Source organism: Pungitius pungitius, chromosome 9, assembly GCF_949316345.1.
Source record: "Pungitius pungitius chromosome 9, fPunPun2.1, whole genome shotgun sequence".
Taxonomy (NCBI): domain Eukaryota; kingdom Metazoa; phylum Chordata; class Actinopteri; order Perciformes; family Gasterosteidae; genus Pungitius; species Pungitius pungitius.
Window position 1 is genome coordinate 501,351 of NC_084908.1, and position 22,963 is coordinate 524,313.

The following is a 22,963-nucleotide window of genomic DNA, read 5'->3' on the forward strand; positions in this document are numbered from 1 at the left end:
TATAGGGCAAAGTAGAATATACCACGGAAGAACGCGAATATACTTAGTTACATTAACACACAGCTTGTAAAGGCATTTTTTTTTAATCTGTTAAACTTTCTTTTCATTATACCCGTCAACAGTATTTCGCCCCACGGCACATTTACATTTGTCCTACACCCGTTTCTCTCTGTACATCCTCACAAAGAGAAAGACTGTAACATTTATTTCACATGTTTACTTGAACTTCAATAGCAATACAAGACAATCAGAACACTTGAGGTCGATATTTACAAGGATCTCAGGGGGGTGCAGAAAAGTTCTGAGGTTTCATATGATCTCTGGCTCAGGAGTCAATAGTTCTGACGCTATGACAGTCTCCATGGCAACGACTCCCATCACCAACAGGGAGGGTCGGTGGGGTGGACTTGATGTGAAATGGAATTGGTAAGAGGCCCCCCCAGTTGATATCAATAAAATGCTTCACTGTGATACATTAATTATACAAGAATGATGTATATACACGCACTCACCCGTCCTTACACACACACACATGCTCATCAAGCTATTCACACACACACATACTCTTCAGCACTTTCCTCCTACGGTATGTAGCCTATTAAAAGCCACTATAAAGTCATGCACATGTTCTTTGAAAGGATTTTTTGGCAACACACACAAGTGCTTCTTTGACACACTGTTTGCTTGCTACAGAGAAGGGAAACACTCAGCCGACAAACCAATGGAAACTCAAGACGATGGGCCCATAAGCACCAATGAGGCGGGAAGACACAGAAGGGGTTTTTGGGAAAGAGAAGCTAAAGGGAGGAGGTGGCGGAGGGAAGAGTTATAAATGGATCACAGTCATAGAAAAGTAACAAAACATGAAAAGGGGGAAGTCTCGTGGTGATCGGGAGATAGAAGCAGGGAGGAGCCATCGCTGTCGTCATCGTTGCCGTCGTCATCCGTCGTCAGGATCCTCTTTGTTGGCGTCATCCTTTCCATCCGCCGCCTCTCTGGCCTCGTCCCCGGTTTCTCTGCCCCGATCACCACCGCCCTAGTCACAGGCTCGTCACCCGCTGCATCTGTCCGTCCTCCCCCTCCGATGTGGGCTCTGCCGCGTACGCTGCCTCTCCGTTGGACGCCATCGGCGGAGGCTGGTAGAAGGTCTGCAGGTGATTGGGCCGCGGGCCCAGCGGGGGCCGCCCCAAGCTGTAGGGCAGTTCCAGGGCCGGCCGCTGAGGCTGGCCAATGGGGCTGCTGAGCTCTTCTGGACCTTCGGGGCTGCTGTCCGGGTACGAGAGGGTCGGGGGGGAGTTGCGTGTGTAGAAGCGGGGAGGGGAGCTGCTTCGGCTGTACACCTGGGGGGAGTGGCGCGAGTAGAGGTTGTTTGGCGGCGAGTTGGTTTCTCGGGGGGCGAAGATGTTCGTTGGCGGAGAGCCTCGGGGGAAGATGCCGAGCGGAGGCGAGCGTCGCTCTCCCGGGTAGAGTGGGGAGGGGTTTAAATCTTGAGCGTAGACAGGTGAGGAGTCAGTGTCGAGGTCAAGGTCGGGGGTCAAAGGTAGAGCGAAGCTGTCAGAATCTTCTCGTTCGCCGTGATACCGAAGAGACCCTCTATCTTTGCCTCTTTTCCTCCCGTCAAGGCCGCCATCTTTGCTCTCGAACAGGAAAGATTCGTCCCTGTCTATATCGATTCCTCCTCTCCACACATCCAGCGCTCTGTCCTTCTGCTTCTCGCTCTCCCGTTCGATCCCTGCTCTCCATCCATCTCTGTCCTTTAAAAACAAGGATTGGTCATTTTCTCTGTCCATCCCGCCTCTCCATCCATCAATCCCAAAGTCGTTCTTCTGTGTTATAAAAGTGCCGTCCTGGTTTGTCTCCCCCCGCCACACTTCCATCCTTCCACTTCTCTTCTCCAGCAGATGAGATTCCTCCCTCCCTCTCTCCATTCCAGCTCTCCATTCGTCCATCTCTTCCTCTCTTGTTTGAGAGGTAAACGACTCATCCCTCCCTCTCTCGTTTCCTGCCCTCCATTCGTCCATCATTTCTTCTCTTTTCAGGAGAAACGTCTCGTCCTTCTCTCTGTCTTGGCCACATCTCCACGCTTCTACACCTGGCTCCCTCTGTTTCATCAGCAGGGGCTCTTCCAACGCCTTGTAAAGGGACTCAGACTCTTGTGGGGGCGGAGGAGGAGGAGGCGGGAGGGGCCTGTCCCGGTAGCGCTCCCTGTCCCTCTCTCGTTCTCTCTCGGCCGCCGCGCCCGGGTCGCCTGCGCCGCGGTGCCGCGATAAGGTGGCGGGCGTGCGGCTGAGGGTGGAGTAGGGCCGCGCCTGGACGTCCGGGGGCCGCGCCTGCTGCCTGTCCTGCAGCCCGCGGCGACTCAGCGTGCCTTGCAGCGACCTGTCCCCGTCTTTCAGCGGCTCGCGGGGCTCGGAGTCCCCGGGGACCCGAGAGTGCGACCAGCCGTCCTGCAGGCGCGGCGCCGCGGCGTGGTCTTGCCCGCGCGCGGCGGGATGCGCCTCGGCGTCTGTGGTGTGGTGGCGCGTGTGCGCCCAGGCCTCCTGTGCGTTGTGGCGTGCGTTGGGCTGCATGGTGGACGCCCAGCCCTCTTGGGGCTGCTGCGCGTGTCGAGTCAACGTGGCCGTGTGCGTGAGGGCGGCCCGGTCGTGATGCTGCGGCCGGGCCAGGCTCCCGTAGCGCTCGGGAGGGACGGGCATGGCGACCGAGGGCCTCAGGTTGCTCTGCACCAGCTCGGAGATGATCATCTTTTCCAGCGCGGCTGCGTCAGACAGGTTACGACGCATTCCGCCACCGCCGCCCAGATCGGTGGCCCCGTGTGGGGTGAGGAGGGCCGGGGAGATGTCGTCTCCTCCTATACCGACTCCTCCCTCCCGCAGAAGGTCCGTGCTGCCCACCACTCCGGCTCGGGATCCGGGTGTGGTTCCCAGACCGTGCAGGGTGAAGGTGTTGGGCGTGTAGCCTCCGTTGAGACACACGCTGTCCAAGCCACAGGACTCCTGGCTCTGGGACACTCCACCTTCTGTTGGAAGAAACATCCAGATGAAAGTTAGCAAACAGGGAAACCCTTCACATTGAGAGATTCATGTAAATGGAGGTATGGATGGAGGAGAGAGTGCACGGTTCATGTGCCCTTTGAGGGTGTGGCTTCCCAAGAAGATTTTGGCATTGGAAATTTTCTTTGATGAAATGTTTAGTTCTACACCCACATGTGAGAGATGTATGTTATGTCGTTATGGTGCAAATGTTGCACAGGTCGTCTATGGATTGAACAGGGAAGTGGCGCTGAATGATTTGAGTGAGCACAATAAAGGGGAGCTCATACTGTGCTTGGTTCTGAAGGTTCCTACTGGTCCACGTCAAGACGGAGAAACAGAGAGGGAAAGGGTCAAAAAAACGTTTAAAGGACAAACATTTGGAGGTAAAAAAACAAAAAACACCACACAGGCATAAAGCAAAAACCTTTCAATAACAAAAATTCATCTTGAGAGTGGCCTTGAACGGGCAATTTTCAATATGGCATAAGTGTTTTGAAAGTAAGTAGCAGGACAGAAAAATAAACCAACACAGAGAGGGAGAGTAAATAATCCCAATAGAAAACATGTATTAGTCTTGTGAAATGTACCTGTGGAGGCGAAGGGTTGGTTGTACCCTTGGGCCAGCATTGTGTCATACGGGGAGGCTCCGGCATGAGTCTGCAACACCGGGTTTGTCAGGAAATGATTCCCCAAAGCAGCTGAGGAATAAAAGAAAAGGGGGAGGGGGACATTGTTAAAACTGAAAAACAAAGGAGGTGCCAACGCTGGTATTTCAACAAGAGTTAGGAGTCTCCACCTCGGTTAAGAGTTGGTGTGTTGTTGACGTCTGCGGCGATGAAAGACGATTCAGTCTGTCTGCGGACGGTGTCATTCCACATCCTCCTGATACGACTCTGGAGTAGAAACGTTTCAATCGAGGTCAAACCGACGCAGAGACACACTGAGAGAGAGAGAGAGAGAGACTGCAAGGTGCAGTGCACGGTAGCGCACCTGTCTGTTGGCGGTGGCTCTGCGGCTCTGGCTGCTGGTGTAGCGGCTGTTGGAGCGCAGGGCAGCGCCCTTCACCGAGTCCGGCGAGCTGAAAGAGGAGGTCGCGCAGCACTGCGAGAGGCGCAGGCATCGGCCGTAGTCCTTCTGGCCCTGCGAGCAACGTGTCAAAATGTGGCACAAAGGGGCGGGGGTTACGGGTGGGGTCATGCGGTCACATAAAGATCCGCGAGCGAGGAGACGGACCTTCCTGGCAAGGGTGCAGTGCAGTATGGTGATGAGGAGGCCCTGGGCCGTGTTCAGGGAGGAGAAGAGGTACGCCAGGATGAGAGACGGAGCGCACAGGAACATCAGGCCCGAGGACCAGGTGACGCTCTGCAGGAAGAGCAGCGTCAGGGAGCCCACCGCCCACGCCCTGGAAACCACATTTCATTTTCATTTCTGACAACAACAAGAGTTCACTCACCTAAATCTGTTAGTAATTGGATTTTTATTCCAGTCCCCGAGCTTTAAAGCTACAGCTTTAATAAAAATGACTTTGTGTCATATTTGCTCAAATTGTCACTTTATCCCGGCGGTGATACATGATGCAGATAATCTGTCAGGTCCCTCCTCTTAGTGCTCCTAATGGCGTTCGCAACTCACCCGAAGAAAAACAATCAATCAGGGCCGAGAAGTGTCTGAGGCAGCAGTCAATCACTGCTCGGATCTACGTTCAAACTGTCGAAATAGGCAAAGCTGATAAAATATGGATCAAGATTTTTCTGCATTGCCTATTACTTGCCTCATATCTTTTCACAATCATAAAGTAGTGCATGGCAGGGCTTACTACACCGTTTCCATTTTAAGAACCCCTCTTTTTCCCAGAGAAAAATGGTCAGACCGCTGCAGATTTCTCCGAGCCTTAAATGACTTTGTGATGATCGGTGCAGAGGATGCTGAGACAGGGTTGAGGTGTTTCTTCACTGGGGTGAGGCTTACTAAAGAGGCCTTCCACTGGCAAACATCTAGCACTTCTTAAACATTTCGGCTGTTCTGGCCGCCTGCTCTCAATGCTATAAAAAAACACTCACTGATTATTTATTGTTCCCATACGTTTTACGCACGTATATTTAAATTGAATTCTATACTTTCCCTTACTGCCGACACAACGACTGTGGTGCAGTTATTTTTCTGATCTTTTCTGATCTCCTGATCATGTCTTAACTTTCAGCTTTTCAGAATGATTCTGTTTAACAAAAGTATGTAAATTTACATTGACTCCCTTGGATGGATGAATATGGATTATATTCCGCCTCAAGAAATGCACATTTCTAAACCAATATTTTGTATTTTACCTTTAGTCTAATACATATTATAATAATACTAATAAACATGCAACAGAAAAGAAAACTGTCAATGCTACTTTACCATTTATAATAATAATAATAATTATTCACAGTGACTGGAACACAAAGGACAGGAGACGCTGTACTCACCTCAGGTTGTCATGGCGACTGGAGTCTGGCTTCAAAGCGGCAGTGCTGTGCATCTTATGCAAAGTCATCACTAGGACAATTAAGTTCAACTGAGACCAAAAAAAGAAAATGCATTAATAATGTCTCAACATAATGCTAATAAACACTGATGTTTAAAAATACACCAAAATGTTTGTGTCTGAATGACAGCATGAATTATCCGTACTCACCGTAATGATGACACCAACCGGTCCAAGGAAACTCCAGATAAAGTAATTGTCTGTTCGAAGCCAACATCTACACACACACACACACACACATATCATAGTTAATAATTATCTATTAAATAGCTAAGTTGCCTGGTAGCTAGTGCAACGTAAAGATGTAAAATACGCACACAGAAACAAACACACACACAGGACACACATCAGTCAACGTACGCAGTTTTTGAGCCATAGCCTCTGAAGTCAATGGCTGCAGAGACGGCCACCACCAGCCCAGGAATAGAGTAGCCACACAGGTAGAAATACTTCCTCCTGGAGTTACGACCCTCAAACACCTCCCGCTGCAGCAAGTACAGTTCCACCCCCTCCAGGCACAACCAGCAAAATACCGAGAGCAGCGAGAAGTGCAACAGGCCGGCAATGATGGAGCACACAACCTGCCGATTCAGGTGGAGGAGAAGGAACACTCGTGTCAAATGTTAACCATAAATGCTTTAAAGTCCATTGGTAATGAATGAGCACTCACTGTATACTGTGTCTTGTTGGCACCAACGAGGAACAGCAGTTCAGTGATGAGCAGGTTGGCCCACAGGTTGCAGTGGATGGTGCTGTGGTCCGTGTGCCAGGGCGCCCCCTGGCAGCACAGGGTGGTAAGGCAGGTGGCCAAACACACCAGCGCTACAGAGATGCCAACCCAGGACACCACGTAGACGAGAAGCTCTTCCACACCCACCCCAAACTGAAGGAAAGAAGCAGATTTAGTCAGGTGTTTTATCTCATCATACATGTTACATGTATGAGTCCAAGAACAGGTGCAGATGCAGATGATTGTGAGTGAATATCAATGTATTTTGTGGTGTTGAGTCCTCGTCCGCCTGTGGTTGTGTGTCCCAGTTGTGTTGCATAACACCTATACAAATGAATAAAATCACACCCAACAAAGAGGACATCTTGCGAAGAAACACTTAATTCAATTTCATGGCAGAACAAAATTGCCTGCAGCATTCATCACTCTGTCTCACAAACACACAATAACTCCCCCCCCCCCCCCCCCTCTGTGCTTGACTTATAAACATTTGGACAGCAGGGTGTGGGTGACGTCCAACTGTGCTTCAGCAAAAGGGTGCATGAAGGTGGAGTCGAGAGCGGAGCTTGTGGAGTTATGGTTTGGCGCCCGGCCAGTAGTGGCAGTGATATTGTGCACAACGGTCCACTCACACATGTCTGCACAAAGTGCTGCACATACGGCCACATGCAAATCGAGAGGAAACGCACATACTTAAACACTGCGGCATGTTACTTACAGCGGGTTGTTGATATGTCATGAGGACGGCGTAGCTGGAAAGGTGGTTGCAGGCACAGGTAGTGTGTGTGTTGTTAGTGTGTAACAGACGGCAGCCCTGTGTGGACCACCGGCCATTCCCAGAAACACCGGTTCCGTTCCAGAAAGAGCAGTTGGGCCCCGAGTGGTTCTCCAGCTGTGGAGTCAAAGGGACACAAAAACACATTTAACTGCTTATGTCTATTTACTATTATTTTCAACATATGGGAGTAAACAGATCTGCAGACTGACCAGCAGGTGCCTGAGAGTGAAGATCACTGGCTCGGAGAGGTACACTCTGTTGGACCCTCGGTGCACCGAGGCGGAGATGACATGGGAGTTGACCACCAGGCTCCGACGCCTGGCCTCCGCTCCCTGGCCCAGACCCAATCCCAGCCGCAGGGTGGAGTTCTGGGTAGTCAGGAAGGAGCCCAGGTTCTTATAGAGGGAGAGGACCAGCTTCACTTGGCCTGCAGAGGAAAGGGGGACGTTGGAGAGAAAGTTTGAGCCTTCTACTTTTTATTTGGATTCTGTGGACAAAAGCTAGTATCGCCTCCACAGTCTATGTTTTACCAACCACCCTAAATACTCTATTACACCCAGCTGGATAAAAGGCTGATTAGTGTCACAGACCATTGTTGCTGTACTGTTGCAGAGCCAGTGCTGATATCTGCAAGATGCTGTCGCTGTCGTAGGAGTGAGGGAACGTCAGGTCCTGTATGTCCGCCTCTGTGTTCAGTACGTACACCTCCAGGTCTGTAAAAAGACACACGCAACAGCTTAGTCAAACTGGTCATTTCCCAAACGCGTCGAGCAGAAACAATAAAAGAGATGGACCACGTACCGACATTTGGTGCCCTGTCACTGAAGCGGCCTTCGTACAGATTGTTTGCCAATAGAAATGCTCCTTTCTCCACCGCGTCGAGTAAGAGCGAAGCTGAGCGGGACTGGTCAACACTGCTCATGTCAGCCCAGGACACCAGAGCCTCAGGACCCAACAGGTTATCCACCGTCTGAACAACCGCCTGACAGAGAGAGAGAGACACTGAGGGTTTGATTCTTCTGTCTGTCTGTCTGCCTGTCTGTCTGTCTGTCTTACCTGAACATAAGCTCTGCATGTGCGTTCCCTCTTCTGCAGCTGAAAGGAAGAACATCAAATCTACCGTTAGAATCATCATTGCTGACATTTCTAGCTCTCATTTGCAGGAAAGGTCGAGTACACCTCTGCACCGACAACCATTTACCTTGTTGTAATTGCGCGCTGCTGACTCTTTATTGGCTGGTCTCAAGGCCTGCAGCTGGGAGTCCAGGATGTCCAATAGCTGCTCAATCAGCTTGACGGACATGCTGACATCACCGGCGTAGATCCGTCCCCGGGTCAAGTTGACCAACTCCCCAGCGATGTTGGCCGCATTCTCTCCGCTCTTAATCTGGAGTGAGGCGGGGGTGTTTGTAATGTCAAATATTTTGACATTTAAGGGAGAGCTGCTTGTTGGCTGGCTTTGGGGGATTTGCACAGCGTGTGTGTGTGTGTGTGTGTGTGTGTGTGTGTGACTGTGTGACTGTGTGACTAACCTTCTGTGCAATTTGGCTGACCCAGGGAGAGGTGCAGTTGGAAAGGTCAGGCCCTCTGGAGCTCCAGCCCACCGGAGACTGGATACACTGATAGGAAGCGATACCTGCAGAAACAGAAAGCAGGACAATCCGTGGTTTTGGTTTAACAGAACCTCAGGTGGTTTCCATGTATCTCAACCTTATGCGCAGCAGTTTTTCTTACTAGATATAGATTGTGCAGCTAAATAATAGTTTTCTCACATGATTGTTAGTTTATCATTTACTTAGCAGTTGATTCTTTGACTCCCTTCAGCTCTGAGTCGCTAACTTTGAAAACTGAACCAATAAATGTACAAAAATGATGAGTTAAAAGCTAAATTAAGGCATATATATTTCATTATGCACAGAATTAGACTTCTATGGATTATCTACATAATTGGTTCAGGGGGGGGGGGCACAGGCTGAGGAAGACAACCAGATACACACGTGTAACTACCCAACATACACACAAAGAGCCACGGGCAGGACGCCACACCCACCTAGTGACCCTTTTGGGCAGGGCCTCTCCACGTTCTCGCCCTTGAGCGTGGGCGGCCACTGCACCCCTCGTGCCACCCGGCCCTCACACCCGCCCACCTGACCGGCGGCCCCCGGAGCCAAGGGGACGCGCAGAGGAGGGCGTGGGGTCAGAGGGACCATGGCTGTGATCGGCCGCTGGTCAAAGGGCCCTCGGTTGATGACGCCGATGGGGTGAGAGGCCGACGGCCGCACGGGGGTCAACGAGACAGTGGCCGTGTAGGAGCGGACGGTGGTCATCAGGGACGAGAGAGGACCTGGAGGGACGAGAGCGCCGCTGTCTCTCTGGTCTCGACACACACACCGGAATGTCAACTGCTACAACGAGGGCACTTTCACCGACCTTTAGTGGGCGGTGGCGGTGTGAACTGCAGCGGGTATCTCAGCACGTAGTAGTTGTTCCACACATACAGCTGGTTGTCTCTGGGGTTGTAGTCGATGGAGGAGATGTACTGGTAAGGGTTGGGGAACGGTATTTGAACGGGCAGCTCCTGTCCGCGGCTGGTGTCGTAGGCGTAGATCACCATGTCGCTGCCAACGCGGCCCTCTGCCTGCCCCTCGTCATCCTGGAAGACGGAGCGCACGGCGTACAGCACCCCGCAGGCCATGAAGGCGTTGCTCGCCCCGCGCTTGTCGAAGCCGGTCGCCCACGTTCCTTCAAAGCGCAGGGTGTACGGGTTCACCTGCAAACAGGGGGGGGAAAAAGTGATCAAATTCAGCAATAAAATGCTTCATTCTGTCATCGATCTGTTCCCGTTCCTTCGAGGGTACCTGGCTGACCACGATGCGTCCATTATTGGCTTCAGTAGAGTAGATCACCCATAGGCCGTTCTCGTCTACTGCCAGATCAATGTCTGACTTCCCTCCCCAGCGGTAAGGGGAGGTGTCGTGGTAGTTGGCATTGACCACCACTGCCTCCCCGCTCTTGATGCGCGTCCGCAGGTCATATTTGACCAGATTGCGCGTCCGCTCCTTGTTGTAAAAGACGGCGCCGTCATACACCACGAAGCCCGTCCCGTCCACGCGGCTGGGCAACCTACAACGGTGGGTGGTGAGAAGATGAAATGTACACAGATGCTCTTAATTGTACTTTAAACGCCCTACAAGCACATTATTGTGTGTGCAAAGCAATTTGAGGACAGAGTGGGAACGGCAGACCGAACAGAGAGGTTTTACACATATCATTAAATTGTATAATATAATTAAAAAAATATAGGGTTATATCTTTTGGTTAATGTGTCTACTTGTTGCTTATTGATGTTGCCATAGATACTATCACCTGGCGTTTAACATTTTATAGTTTTAGTGACTTTTAGAAAGTCAATGTGGCTTTATTCCTACTTTTAACTGATTGAACTGTAAAAAATAAACCATTTAGATTTTCTTTGGAAAAATTTCACAATTGTTTTCTCCAAAGATGTTTAAAATGCCATCATCAAGTGTCCAGAGCCCATGGTCACGTCTTCAGCAAAACACAGTTTACACAGAGACGTTACTCACTTATAGGTGGTGGTGACCCTGTTTTGGCGGTAGTCGTCCCAGGAGGCGTACTCGTACAGAACCTCAGTCCTGTATGGCGTCCACGGCATGACGTACAGCCTGTCACCAGCCTGAAGCGGGTCCTTACACCACGCCCCCGACTGATGCTCCGCCTCCAGGAGCGAGGAGGCCGGCTGGATGCTGAGCAACGAGCCGGGACACACGAAAACTGGGAGCCGGGAAGTGAGGAGGGGAGGAAAGCAGGATGTGAGAAAGAAGAGTGACAGAAGATGAGCGAGGAAGAAAGTGAGCAGGAAAAAAGTGTGGAAAGATAGTGGAGATGGGGAGAAAATGGGTCGATACATGAAAAATGGATCGAATTAAATGCATTTGATGCAGCAAGATGAAGAAAAAAGAGAGAAAAAGAGAGAGGGATTAAAAACACTTGTGCTGATCTAGAGGCAAGCAACAGAAGTTTGTGGTGAGTAATACAACAGGGACACTGCAATGAAAGGTGTGCGAGTGTATTTATGTGCTTCATGTTTGTGTGCATGTGTGTGTACATAAGTGTGGGTTAGTGCAAAAAGAGTGAAAAGGGGTGTGAGGTAGAATCAGGGACGTAGAAGGCGGAGCTAAATTTTGCCTTGAAGTGAATGAGAGGGCAGGTTAGTTTACGCAGAGCACAACGATTGGTCCACCCACATGTCAATAACTGTATGAACACATAAGTATATTGTACAGTCTCACGCTGGCATGCAAATAGACATGCACACACACACACTCACACACGGAAGCAGTGCTTGGTAAGCACACATCCAGAAGGATAATCACACACATTTGGTCTTATTTTTCCTATGAAGATAAATAAGGGGCTCTTCCTATAAGGGAAGAAAAAGGAAAATAAGCAGGAGGATGATCAGACAAGAAGGAAGGAATGAGTGCAAGAAAGAAAGTTGTGGGAAAAGGAAATAGTGAGAAAGATAGGAAAGGTGAGAAGATTATGTTCATGTTTGTGTGAGCGGTTATGTTTGTGTTTGTGTGTGCACAGAGAGACTGAGGGAGAGAAATAAGAGACATTGAGATCGACCAGGAGCAAGAGAGGAAGAAGAGGGAGAGAAACTGGAGAGAGAGAGAGAGAAAAGGAAGAGGGACTATGAGCAGAACCTGGATAAGATTGGATAAAAGGACTGATTCCAACCACAAGAGATGGATAAAATGAAGGTGACAAAATAACCAAGTAGAAAATGTAAAAAGGGGGCAACATCCAGCATGACTACGAAACAACGTCCTAGGGTAGGAGGAAGAGAGAGATGGCAAGAGAGGAAGAGGAGGAGAGAAAAGAGTGGGGGTAGGGGTAAGAGATCAAGATGCTACAATGTTTTGTCTTTACCTTTTTGGTCCACTTCTACTCAAGCATAGGAAAAAAAAGAGGGAGAGAAAGAAAGAGAAGTCAGAGGGTGAAAGAAAGTAAGTAAAGAAAAGAAAGAAGCCAAGCAAGAGAGAGAGAAAGTAAGCGCAAGAAAGAAAGAATTGCACAAAGACTTTGGAACTCAATCCCACCACAAACTTTATCGTTTACGTTAAAAGAAAGAAGAAGCAGAAAAGAGACCCAGTGCACCCCACCCCCCCCCACCCCCTCCTTCCCTGCCCCATCCTCCCCCTTTCCCCTCCCTCCACCTCCCCCGATCTCTCCTTCCCTCAATCAGGCTCCTGTGGAGAAAAGAGAGCAACTCCCGTGGTGTGAATCTGAAAAAGAAAAACACACACGCATGCACTCGCAAGTGCATACACGCACACACACACACACACACACACACACAGAAGACATACAGTATCCAAATGTCCTACATTTTCCCCTGTCTGTACTTCTCCTTTCTTTCATTTTGTATTTCACACAAACAAACCCACGCATACTCCCTGAGAAAAAAAAAAAAAACTTCTATCCATCAAACCCTCCGGGATACAGCCGGCATCAGAGTTCATATGTGCAAAACAAAAAGAACATAAGCCTATAATATAGCTGGATAAATATTGGCTAAATATGTTTAGCGTGCACATGCACACATTTGCGTGTCATAATGTTTGTGTGTGTGTGTTTGTTTTTATTCATACTTACTGTAAGGGACGCACTCGTACTGGATCTCCAGGTACTTGTATGTGCCAGGACACGGGTCAGGGAAGACGTCGACCCCAGCGACCACCACACACTGAGTCCTGTTGTTACACCTGGAGGACAGCGGATGGATGGATAAGTGAACGAGGGATAGAAAGAGCAAACAATGCAGGGATGGAGAGTGATCAACAGACAGGAAAGGGGAAGCAAAGGACACTCCTTTTGTCTACTCCCCCTCTCACTGAATATTGATCAGTTCTTCCAGGAAAACGGGGCTGAGGTCACAGCTAATGGTGCAGTGAGGCACTCAGACTCAGCTGGAGGGGTAAATGCCCTCGCTGGCAACACAAGTATTGGCTTTGTCTTACATTTCATCCGACATGAATCCACAGGTGTGTTGTCTTGCAGTGCACATATACGGTATGTGAGGGACAGTCGATGTTGTCATTGATTGCTTTAACTGCTTCCAAAATGTTTGCACATACTCAGACGTCACAGGACCGACGTTACGATTCGCTCCCCTGGTGGATGATTTAAACTGTTACACAAACCCCAACCGGCAAGATGTGTAACCCTGCACATACACACCTCTGGGCCATGATCTTGAGGGCGTCAGGGAGGTAACACTGCGTGTTCTCCATTTGGAACGGGTCTGCGTCACAGATCTTGTCGTCGGTGCGTCCGTAGTTGGCGGTCTCCACCATCACCACATCGCTTCCTGGGCAGCGCAGCTCTATGGGATACCCCTCACACGCCAGCTCCCTGCGCAGCAGCCCGAACGGCATGGCGGCCCGGGACATGGCTGCTCCAGAGGGGCGCAGGAGGAGAACACGGGAGGGTGGGGGAAGGATTGTTATTATTATAATTACAGTTCAAATATTACAATTCAAAAATGACAATTTGCATTTACTTTGACTTCAGACTGCAATGAATGCAGAATTCAGTAAAGGGAAAGCAACGTGATATTTTCTAAACCAATTTATCCCATCGTCTCATCCTCTTCCAAGGAATATAGTTTATATACCATGATTTACAGCGCCCTAAATTAACAGCTTGAACATTTTATTTTTGTTCAACCAATTCCAGCAGACAAGTGTAGAAATAGCATATTTAGAAATATAGTACTTTCAGAAATTCAGCTAGCCTATAGGTAAGTAGACCTTCTGTAAACTAGGTTTTTTTTAAGTAGACCAATACTTTCAAGTACATTCAGAACATGGGTTATTTTTTCAGACGTGGACTTAGTTACCCTGGTCCTTAAACCAGTCATCTGGTGCAGTGTGGGTTGGGTGTGGGTCCTTGTACGTCCACGCTAGCTGCTAATTGTGTTGCGTTGAGGTGATACTTGAGGCTCGATGTGAATTCCTTGTTGCACAGCTTGCACACAACCACGCTCTTATCGACGCTTCCATCCGTGTGTTTATTATAAGAAGATTTCCCATTCACGGGGCCACCCGACACGGTCTCGTCAGCTTCTTCGTTCATGTTCACTGTGGTTTGTTGTTGTCTGAAGTCATGGACGCTAGTCGGTGCTCCAGTATAATCGGTCCCCCCGAAACTCATCCAGTGAGAAACGTTCCGCGGTGCAAAAAATAAGTGTAAAAATGCGTAAAAAATGTGTTATTTTTTGTGTAATTATTTAATCTTAATTCACAATGTAATTAATTAATCGTAATTTATGCGCTAAAGTCCCGGCCCTAGTTATTAGCTAACACAAGCGCTTTAATTAACATGGATGCTCCTGTTGGCTTCTTGTTGTTTCCTGCTATATGTTCAGTGCCATAATGCTTTATTATTATTATTTCAATCAATGTATTGTATTGGTTAGTAATATATAACCCTAACCCTATACATTTTTGAAGCACAATTAAAGCAACAGTTGCTTTGATATTTTGACTTTTAGTCTGTTAGTCTGTTAACATTGGTCTGTTAAAAATGTGTGGTCTAAAGCCTGAGTTGAGATAACCCTGTTAACATAATCTCAGTTACTTATTTTGACTTTGCAAAGACCCAAAGGCAGAGAAAGTTGATTTGACAGACTGAGTACTTCTATACAGATACCATATTCCCTTTAACTACTCTTCCAGGCCTCCAAAGAGCCAATGACATGCCAGTTCTTGTACTTGATTTATGCTTCGCCTAGTTGCAATTAATTTTTTTTCTTTAAGAGGGGGGGTTGAAGGCGAGGTTTGTAAAACTCATACTGCTGGCAATCAGATGCTTAGTAAACACAAAATGACGATTGAAGATTGTTTTGTTTTATTTAATTTCCCCCTGAAGAGGGGATCTGACTTTGTCACATGCCTCTGTGTTTAAAATCACCCGACTGCCACATGAATCCGTGTGAAGCAGGGTTTTCTGTAGAAAATCACATTACCATGTCCTTAATCCGGTGGTTCACATCATTGAGTATCATGCACACACATGAAAAGGTGATTTAAACGCCCAGTTAAACGAGGAGGCGTAACTGTCCGTGGTGCTGAACGACTGATCGCTTTACAGAGGAGGCGACTTCTGAGGCCGCACACTTCAGATGTTTCAACAAGCTTTTGTACTTGCAGGCCATAAAATCACTTTGCCTCTCTTTGTGAGCGGGGTCTACTTTTCACAACGCCTTTGCCAAACGGGTGTCCCACGAGCAACACCTCGACGTGCTACTACCTCAGCGGCGTTACGCTTACCTTGGCTTGAAGGCGTGACATGAGCCAGGGCGAACACACACACCGCGAGGAACCACAGTGACACAGCCATGCTGGGCAGGAAGAGTTTGGGCGTCACACAACCAGCTGCGTTAGGAGAGCCTGGGGAGGGACAAGTGTGAGAATGAGGCTGAAGCAGAGCCCTTCTTCTCAAGTGTGTGTGTCTGTGTGTGAGTTTGTTTGTTGTTAAATTACCTATAACTCACACACACACTGAAAGAGTAAATGTTAAAAAACTCAGAAAGAGGAGGATAGGGGGGGGGGGGTAGGTGGAACTGAAAGTGGACACAGATAAACACTCAGGACAGAGGAGTAGATAACGATTGTGCATTTGGTGCAGCAAAAAGAGTCCCTCAATCCGATGTTACCATGGTGATAGCAGAGTGAAATCTGAGCGATAGAGACATAGAGAGAGGGAGATGTGTGGGTGTGTGCAGTTGTGTGTTGCTGAGTGAAAAGCACACACGTGTGTACTTGTTTTAAGTCTGTAATTAGCTTTGTGCATCAGTGCCCATTGACCCATAAAAGACTCTTAATCTTTCTATCCCCACACACACACACACACACACACACACACACCGGCAGAGGGCTGGGCTCGGCTTAGGCTACTTTTCAGTAATCCTAAATAAATGATGTCGTGCAGACGATCTCCAGACAAAAAGGGGTACACGAGGTAAACAGCTGACTGAGGGCGCAGGTGATCAGAGGGTGATGTGGAGTTTTACGAGGGACCATACGGGACGCAGGAGGACACGAGAGAACAACAGTAATGTGACTCCCTGGTGTAGTCTGACCCCTTGGCCCCGGACGGAAGGGAGGATGCAGGCTGAATGGCATCTTGCACGGCATTACCTTTTTTTAACCCCCAGTGCTAAGCATTCCAATCTGCTGCTGCAGCGTGTGCATATTATCCTGCATCAACGTCTGCTGTTTACGTGTGTGTGTGTGCGTGCGTGTGCGTGTGTGTGTGTGTGTGAGTGTGTGTGTGTGTGTATTTAAGAGCTCTTGTGTGTACAGAGATCCATTTATTTGTGCTTGCGTGCGTTTGTTTGTGACTTGCTTTTCTCTCCGTCTTCTTGTTAGGTAATGATGGCAGACAGATTTAGGTCACTCCTCAACAAATGTCCAACATGTATTCAGAGACGTGTGCTTGTACAGGGCAGACGCACACACACAATCATGCACACACATAATAAAGGAAAGAGAGACCTCTGCCTTCTTTAAGCCCACTGAACCAACTTGACTGTACTAAAGGCCTGAGGATCACTGTGATATACACACACACACACACACACACACACTAGACACAGTACATAAAAGACTTACCAGAATGACAACCTTTATGTTATTTCATCACACACACACACACACACACACAACTCATCTCTTGCAAAACCCTTATGGCAGCATGTTATTTTGCTCCCCCCCCCCCTCTCTCTCTCTCTCTCTGTGTCTCTCTCTCACACACACGCACACCCTTAAGTGTTGATGCAGAGTAAGTAGAGCAAGGACACTGATGGGCCTTGACAAAACCACACACCCAGTCCCCCTGTTGGCGGCACCATGCTCCCTGCCTGCAACCAAAATCCAGCCCCGGGCCAGCGACCGGCCTACTTGTACTTGGAGGAGCAGCCTCCTCAGAGTGAGAGTGTGAGTAGTGCACACACACACCCAACCATGCGCACATTCACTCTAGAGAGACTGCATTCATCTGCATATATCTGGGAGTGTTAGCAGGGACTCAGTAGCAGCAGGAAAAAAAGATTTTGATGGTAAAATCAGGGCTCCATTTCAGTCCTTTTAAGAAGCTTCATGGTGTAAAGCACCTCATTCTATTACGTGAAGTAAAATATCTTAACACCATTTTAAGGCTTCCCCATTAAATCAAATGAGAGTATGAAAACGTCTGGGTCAACATTTTACATTAAATTCAGTCCAGGTTCATTTCTGACATATTTAGTATCTTTGGAGTCCTGCTACAATTTAAAATAAGACCAAGAGGGATTTAACAGTGGTCTTCACAGGGCCTCAGTCATTGGTGAGGAATACGTCACACATATGAGCAGGTTCCAGCAGAATAAAATGAATATAAAATGGTTAATCCATTAAATAATCTAGAGATAACTAATGATGGAAATATTTTCTACTTGAAAGATATCAAATGGGAGTCTGCCACTCACCACTAATGGGTTTCACAATGTAAACATTATATAAGAAATACAGATGAATTGACTCACTGCTGCGTGGAGCAAATACTTGCTTGAAAGCCATTAAAGCCAGCCTGTTGGAAATCATTCAAACTGATGTGAAATCACCCCGGGACCCAAGATCACACCGTTAGAGGCCATAAAATCACCAGCGAACAGAGAGAGAAACGGGGAGTAACCCCCCCCCCCCCTCCGCTGGTCAGAGAGCCGTCAGCGCCTCAGGGCAGATCACCATGAAGCCCCAAGTGACAGAACAGACTTGTAATGTGATGTTCCTAATGGAAGAATCATTCTGTGTGTGTGTGTGGGGGGGGGGGGGGGGGGGGTTTGAGTGATGGAGAGGGAGAGCAATCAGGAGGTGGTGGAGAGACTGAGAGATTAGACTTCTGACAGCTCAGCAAGGGCGCCATGCTTTATTGGCTGAAATCCTTTTTTTTAATAGCAACGTTGTCGACAATTTTCTTGTCGCTGTCGATAATATTTGAGGCTTTGCGAGAGGATATTAAAACACGCCACGGCGCCCTGCGCGGCCGGCGAGCCTCTTTCAGACTGTTGACCTCTACGGCTCCCAGAGGGCTGAGGCCTGCTCAATGTACTCAAAGCCACTCACGGGGGCTTCAGAGCCCGTGTGTTTGTCTGGTCGATGCACAACTCTTGGGAAAGGAGGTGTCGCCCTCTGTCAATCATCGGCTTGTTGCAGACAGGGAGCCAAGTTCAGAACAATGGGACCCGTCCTGCATGTCGACGCCCCTGAGAGCGCTGCCTTTTGTCGGAATGGGAGTAAAATGGCCTGCAGATATACATACAGATGGTGTTTGAAATGTTCTATTCAAAGTCATCCACTATTTGTTGATGTTCGCAATCATTTTACCTGTAGTAACCTGCTAAAATACCCAACAGACCATATGGCTGTAACGCCAACGCATGAAGACATGAAGATAGGTGATGACATTTCAAAAGGCGGCCAAAGGCTTTCTGCGGCTTCTCGTTCTATTTCAAGTGTGTGTAGCCACATTGTTTTTGGCTTGAGAAGTTATTTAATTTCACCTAAAAAATTGAGTCTCCGTAAAGACTGCAGCAAGGTTGATTAAACATTGATAGGTTTCCTCACATGTTTATTAAGCCCGTAAGTCTGCCCTCGGCACTCGCTCTCTGACTTAAAAGCCAGACCCTGGATTAGTGCACTGTAAGCAATTTCTGGCAATATGAGATTTTCAGGAGCTTTTTGGTCATCTATGGCTGTGTAGCTGAAGATCACCACAGACCACAAGCCCAACCTGCCTATGTGACCTCATAAGAGATGCATGCCGTGTGCCAGAGGGGAAGAAAAGCCTGTGTTAACAATTTGTGTGCGTTCGTGACATTAAAACAGTAGTAGGTTTCAAACGATTCAAACGCTATTCGATGTTTCAACATTTGAGATTTGACCAAACAAACGTAATCCTATTTAATCAAATAATTATCTTTTTCTTTGAGCAAACATGGCCAAGCCGGTGCAAGCAAGAAATAGAATGCAATTTACCTACCACGCAAACACACTTGTTTAATGTATTTTAACTGACTAGTTGCTTTGCTTTGCCCAGAATACGGCCCTTCAGTCCTATTTCCCATCTCATAAACTCAAGTTATTCTAAAACGGGTAAAACGCTTTGTGGAAATATTAGATTAACCGAATCAGATATTCCTGGCGTCTTCTTTTTCATCCATTAAGATTTAACCAATATTGGTTGTTTATGGAATTCAAATGGCACATCCTGTGATGACATTTTATCCATGTCGCCTCTGTGCTGGAGGAACAATCGCAGCCACTAAGACCTCCTTTCACGTTAGTATGGTCACAAATGGTGATTCATTGCTTTAAAATGGCAGACTGTGTGAATAATCCCCAATACGCTGCTTGTAGTCTTCACAATGAAACAGCAGTGAAACGCCGCAGTAAAGGTCATGTTGTAGATGCTGGGAAATAAAACAATTCAAATATGTGAACCGGACACCAAATGTCTGGTCGTTGGGTAATTATTCATAACGGGCTGCTGATGCACATCCAGAGTGGTAGTACAGGTTAATGCTGCCTGAGGGTGTGTTGTCATGGAGAGATGGAGAATGCAGCACAGTGTGTGTGTGTGTGTGTGTGTGTGTGAGAGAGAGAGTATTCCTGCTTTTACAGCATTTTAGGAGCCCGCGTCATCTTAGTGGAGGGATGACATGAGAAACGTTCATGTTTCTGAGACATGCTGACATTATCATTATCATTCGGAGCAACAGCGAGCCTCGTGTGTCGTACCGTACGTTCCGTCCTGCCCTTTCTGCACTGAGCGTGATCGTGTGTGTCGGCATAACCTCTCACTGTGATACGAGCCGCTTCGACATGTCACACAAGACAAAGTCCTGGTCAAAGAACAGGATTGTGATCTGATTTGTGTGGAACGGCTGACGGAGAGGAGACAGAGCCGAGTGCATCCAGCAGCTTTTGTTATCAGGACGGAGAAACAGGCTCGAGCCGGTCCATTCGGGGTTTTTTAGCCGTAGGAGCGTTCGTTCCGTGAGACGACACGGACGCGACTCACGTCGGAGAGCATCCCGTAACGTTTACAAGATGGAGGCTGGAGATCAAAACCACCTGATTGTTTGATCACATGTACACTGTGATCTGTACGAGCCAATTAAGGCTCCAAACATGTCATGAAAATATATTTAAGGGAGTATCACAGGTGTGGAGAGTTTGGATTTGCAGAAATCTCTTTCTCAAATGATTTTTACATTATTAATGATTAGAGACATTTACACACAAATCACAAGAAAACCGAATTCTAGACAGCAGAATTACAGCAATTAGACAAACGATGGAAAATCAATTAGCAGATTTTTTGATGAGCAATTACACATTTCAATAATCTTTTAAGCAAGACGGCCAAAAGGTTTATTGACTGCTGGATCTCAAATGAGAGGTTGCCTCCCCATGTCATATGTCATTTTATTTTTCTGTTGCATGTAATCAAGATTTTTGATTGACGTCACCTTCATTAATTAGGCTCCAAAGAATTAGTTTTGCCTATTTGCCTTGACAAAACATTCATCGGCACTTAACCTACCAATTATTTGTTTGTATTGATTGAAGATGGAATATCAATTCAGCCGTTTAGTGTCATGTGAAATCCCGGCCGATGCACAATGTCAATAATTCACAAGCAGGAGCCGACTCTGAGTGTGTGACTGTGTGCGAAGGGACAAGATAGGAACCTGAGGGAGGGGGTCCGAAAATAAAAGAGACAAATGTGTTTTACAAATCAAATCTATCCAAAGGGGTTAAGTGTGTGTGTGTGTGTGTGTGTGTGTGTGTGTGTGTGTGTGTGTGTGTGTGTGTGTGTGTGTGTGTGTGTGTGTGTGTGTGTGTGTGTGCGTGCATGTTTGCGTATCTGAGTGGTTTAAGCAAATCAATGTTCTTTTTTTCCTCCTAAGTCCATGTAAATGAACCCCATTAAAAAAATATTTTTCTCATTCCATTCTAACATGCACGGTGCAGGCAGGTACACACACACACACACACACACACACCCACACACACTAGGTGAGTCACATTATCACAACACTAATATGTCTACATATGCAAATCAATCCCCCTTTTCAAAAACAGTTCCCCTCAAGGTTACAAACGTATCCAGAGTCCCTCCATGAGTCCACCGAGACGTCTCTTTCTCCTTCATCCAGTGTCCCTCCATCAACCTTCCACCTCCTTCATTAGTTTTCTCTACATCTCTCTTCGTTCCTCCTCCCTTCCTCTGGTCTGGTCTCCTCCGCTGACCCAGTCCTCTCATCCCCTCGCTGAAATATTGATAATGGACTCTCGCTCGGCCTGCGCTCTCCTCCTCTCCCTGTCTTTTTCCTCCTCATTTTCCCATCGGAGGCGAATCAGCAAACAGTTACCCATAAACGTGTGTGTGTGTGTTTAATGAACAACTACTCGTGCCACTTTAGATGAACCCATGCACGGGACACCCCGAGTCGTTAGACCACTTGCTCTGCTCTGGCCAGAAGAGGCCAATCACGTGCCCATGAATATTTGACAGCAAACATGCATCACACTCCTATACTACTGACCCAGCTCCAGCGGCAGGGAGCAGTTTGGGCCCTGCATCAGATCCCTGTCTCTCACTGATCAAATGGTCCTTGACAGCAGGGAAGGAGCAGTGAATCACCAGGGATTGATCATGTGTGTGCGCGTATGAATGCGAGAGAGCAAGAGAGAGAGAGAGAGAGAGAGAGAGCGGGAGGGGGGGTGGGGGGCGAAGAGGGGCGGGGTGCATCCTCATCGCCTGTATCCATATCTTACCGTCGATCCTCCGGTTTCCCTCCTCCTCCTCCTCGTTACTGCGTCTTCCGCATTCCGTCTCCCCGCGCCCTCGTGCACCCACCGTACTCTCCACCCTTTCTCCCGCTCCGCGCTGGCCGATGCATGGGAAAAAAAATAAAAAATCTAATATTCAGTGGGGGATACTTGCTGGGCTATACGGCAGTCATTAGCGCAAGGTGTCCAACAAACAACTGGGCGTCCCTCCCCCTGTGATCGGGGCGATGTGCGGCGCTGCGCTCCGCTGGACCGCGCACCCTCCCTGCGTCCTGTCGAGGCTCGATGTCTTCCCCGCTGCGCTGTGTGACTGTGCGTCACGTTGGTATCATAATTCCCACGGGTTTCATGGCCGGAGACGGTGCGGGCTGTGGGCCTTTGGAGCTCCGACGGACGAGTGGATCGCACGCGAGGAAGGAAAAAAAACGGATAGTTAGGCGCAAAATAACGCGCGGAGCCGAGCTGCTCCGTCAATCTCTGGCGATCATCAAGCCCGGGCGTCGTCTGTCATCGCTGATCACATGCGTCCCATATTACATCCTTGCATTTAATGGGAAATAACGTCGAAGGGATGACAGCCGCTTTGCATATCCTTGAAGAATCGTGATGAGGCGCAGCAGCACATCAGGACGGATGTTGGGGGGAATATGTGTCAGATTTTCAACAACAACAAAAAAAAGAAAAAGGAAGGCAGAGATCGTGTTAGAAAATTCCGCCGAGATTAAAAAAAATTGCAAATCTACAACAGCTGGATAAACCTTTGAGAGATGAGGTTTTCTCCTCCTGGCATCGCCTTGCATCCGTCCTTCGCTCGTCTTCTTCTTCTCTCTCTCTCCATCCGCTGGTCCGCTTGTTGCGCGTTCTGCTGTCGAGAGCGCGCAACGTGAGCGTGTGCCTGTGTGTGCGCACGTTTGTGTGCGTGCGTGCGTGCGTGTGTTAATGTGTGCGCGCGTGTACGTGTGCAGG

General features: G+C 48.3%; 1 protein-coding gene across 8 annotated transcripts; it reads right to left on the bottom strand.

Annotated features, from left to right (window-relative positions):
* Window positions 1–64: 64 nt before the first annotated feature.
* LOC119217398 (adhesion G protein-coupled receptor L1-like) lies at window positions 65–22,894 on the bottom strand. Of its 8 annotated transcripts, none has more exons than XM_037470962.2 (27): window positions 22,756–22,894; window positions 21,983–22,589; window positions 15,428–15,547; window positions 13,335–13,548; window positions 12,750–12,859; window positions 12,024–12,038; window positions 10,655–10,862; window positions 9,926–10,190; window positions 9,498–9,837; window positions 9,118–9,411; window positions 8,600–8,703; window positions 8,269–8,454; window positions 8,124–8,162; window positions 7,869–8,049; window positions 7,658–7,780; window positions 7,277–7,494; window positions 7,008–7,181; window positions 6,230–6,442; window positions 5,920–6,140; window positions 5,710–5,776; window positions 5,501–5,589; window positions 4,269–4,437; window positions 4,026–4,175; window positions 3,832–3,928; window positions 3,623–3,733; window positions 3,323–3,346; window positions 65–3,019 (listed from the first exon to the last, which is right to left on the bottom strand). In XM_037470962.2, exons 3-27 carry the CDS (start codon window positions 15,495–15,497, stop codon window positions 1,041–1,043), a joined length of 5,661 nt encoding a protein of 1,886 aa, XP_037326859.2. In that variant the 5' UTR covers window positions 15,498–15,547; window positions 21,983–22,589; window positions 22,756–22,894; the 3' UTR covers window positions 65–1,040. The 8 variants fall into 8 exon arrangements, with proteins under 8 accessions (XP_037326859.2, XP_037326860.2, XP_037326858.2 ...); XM_037470963.2 differs by having other exon boundaries at window positions 3,323–3,343; window positions 13,335–13,551; XM_037470961.2 differs by having other exon boundaries at window positions 13,335–13,551.
* Window positions 22,895–22,963: the final 69 nt, after the last annotated feature.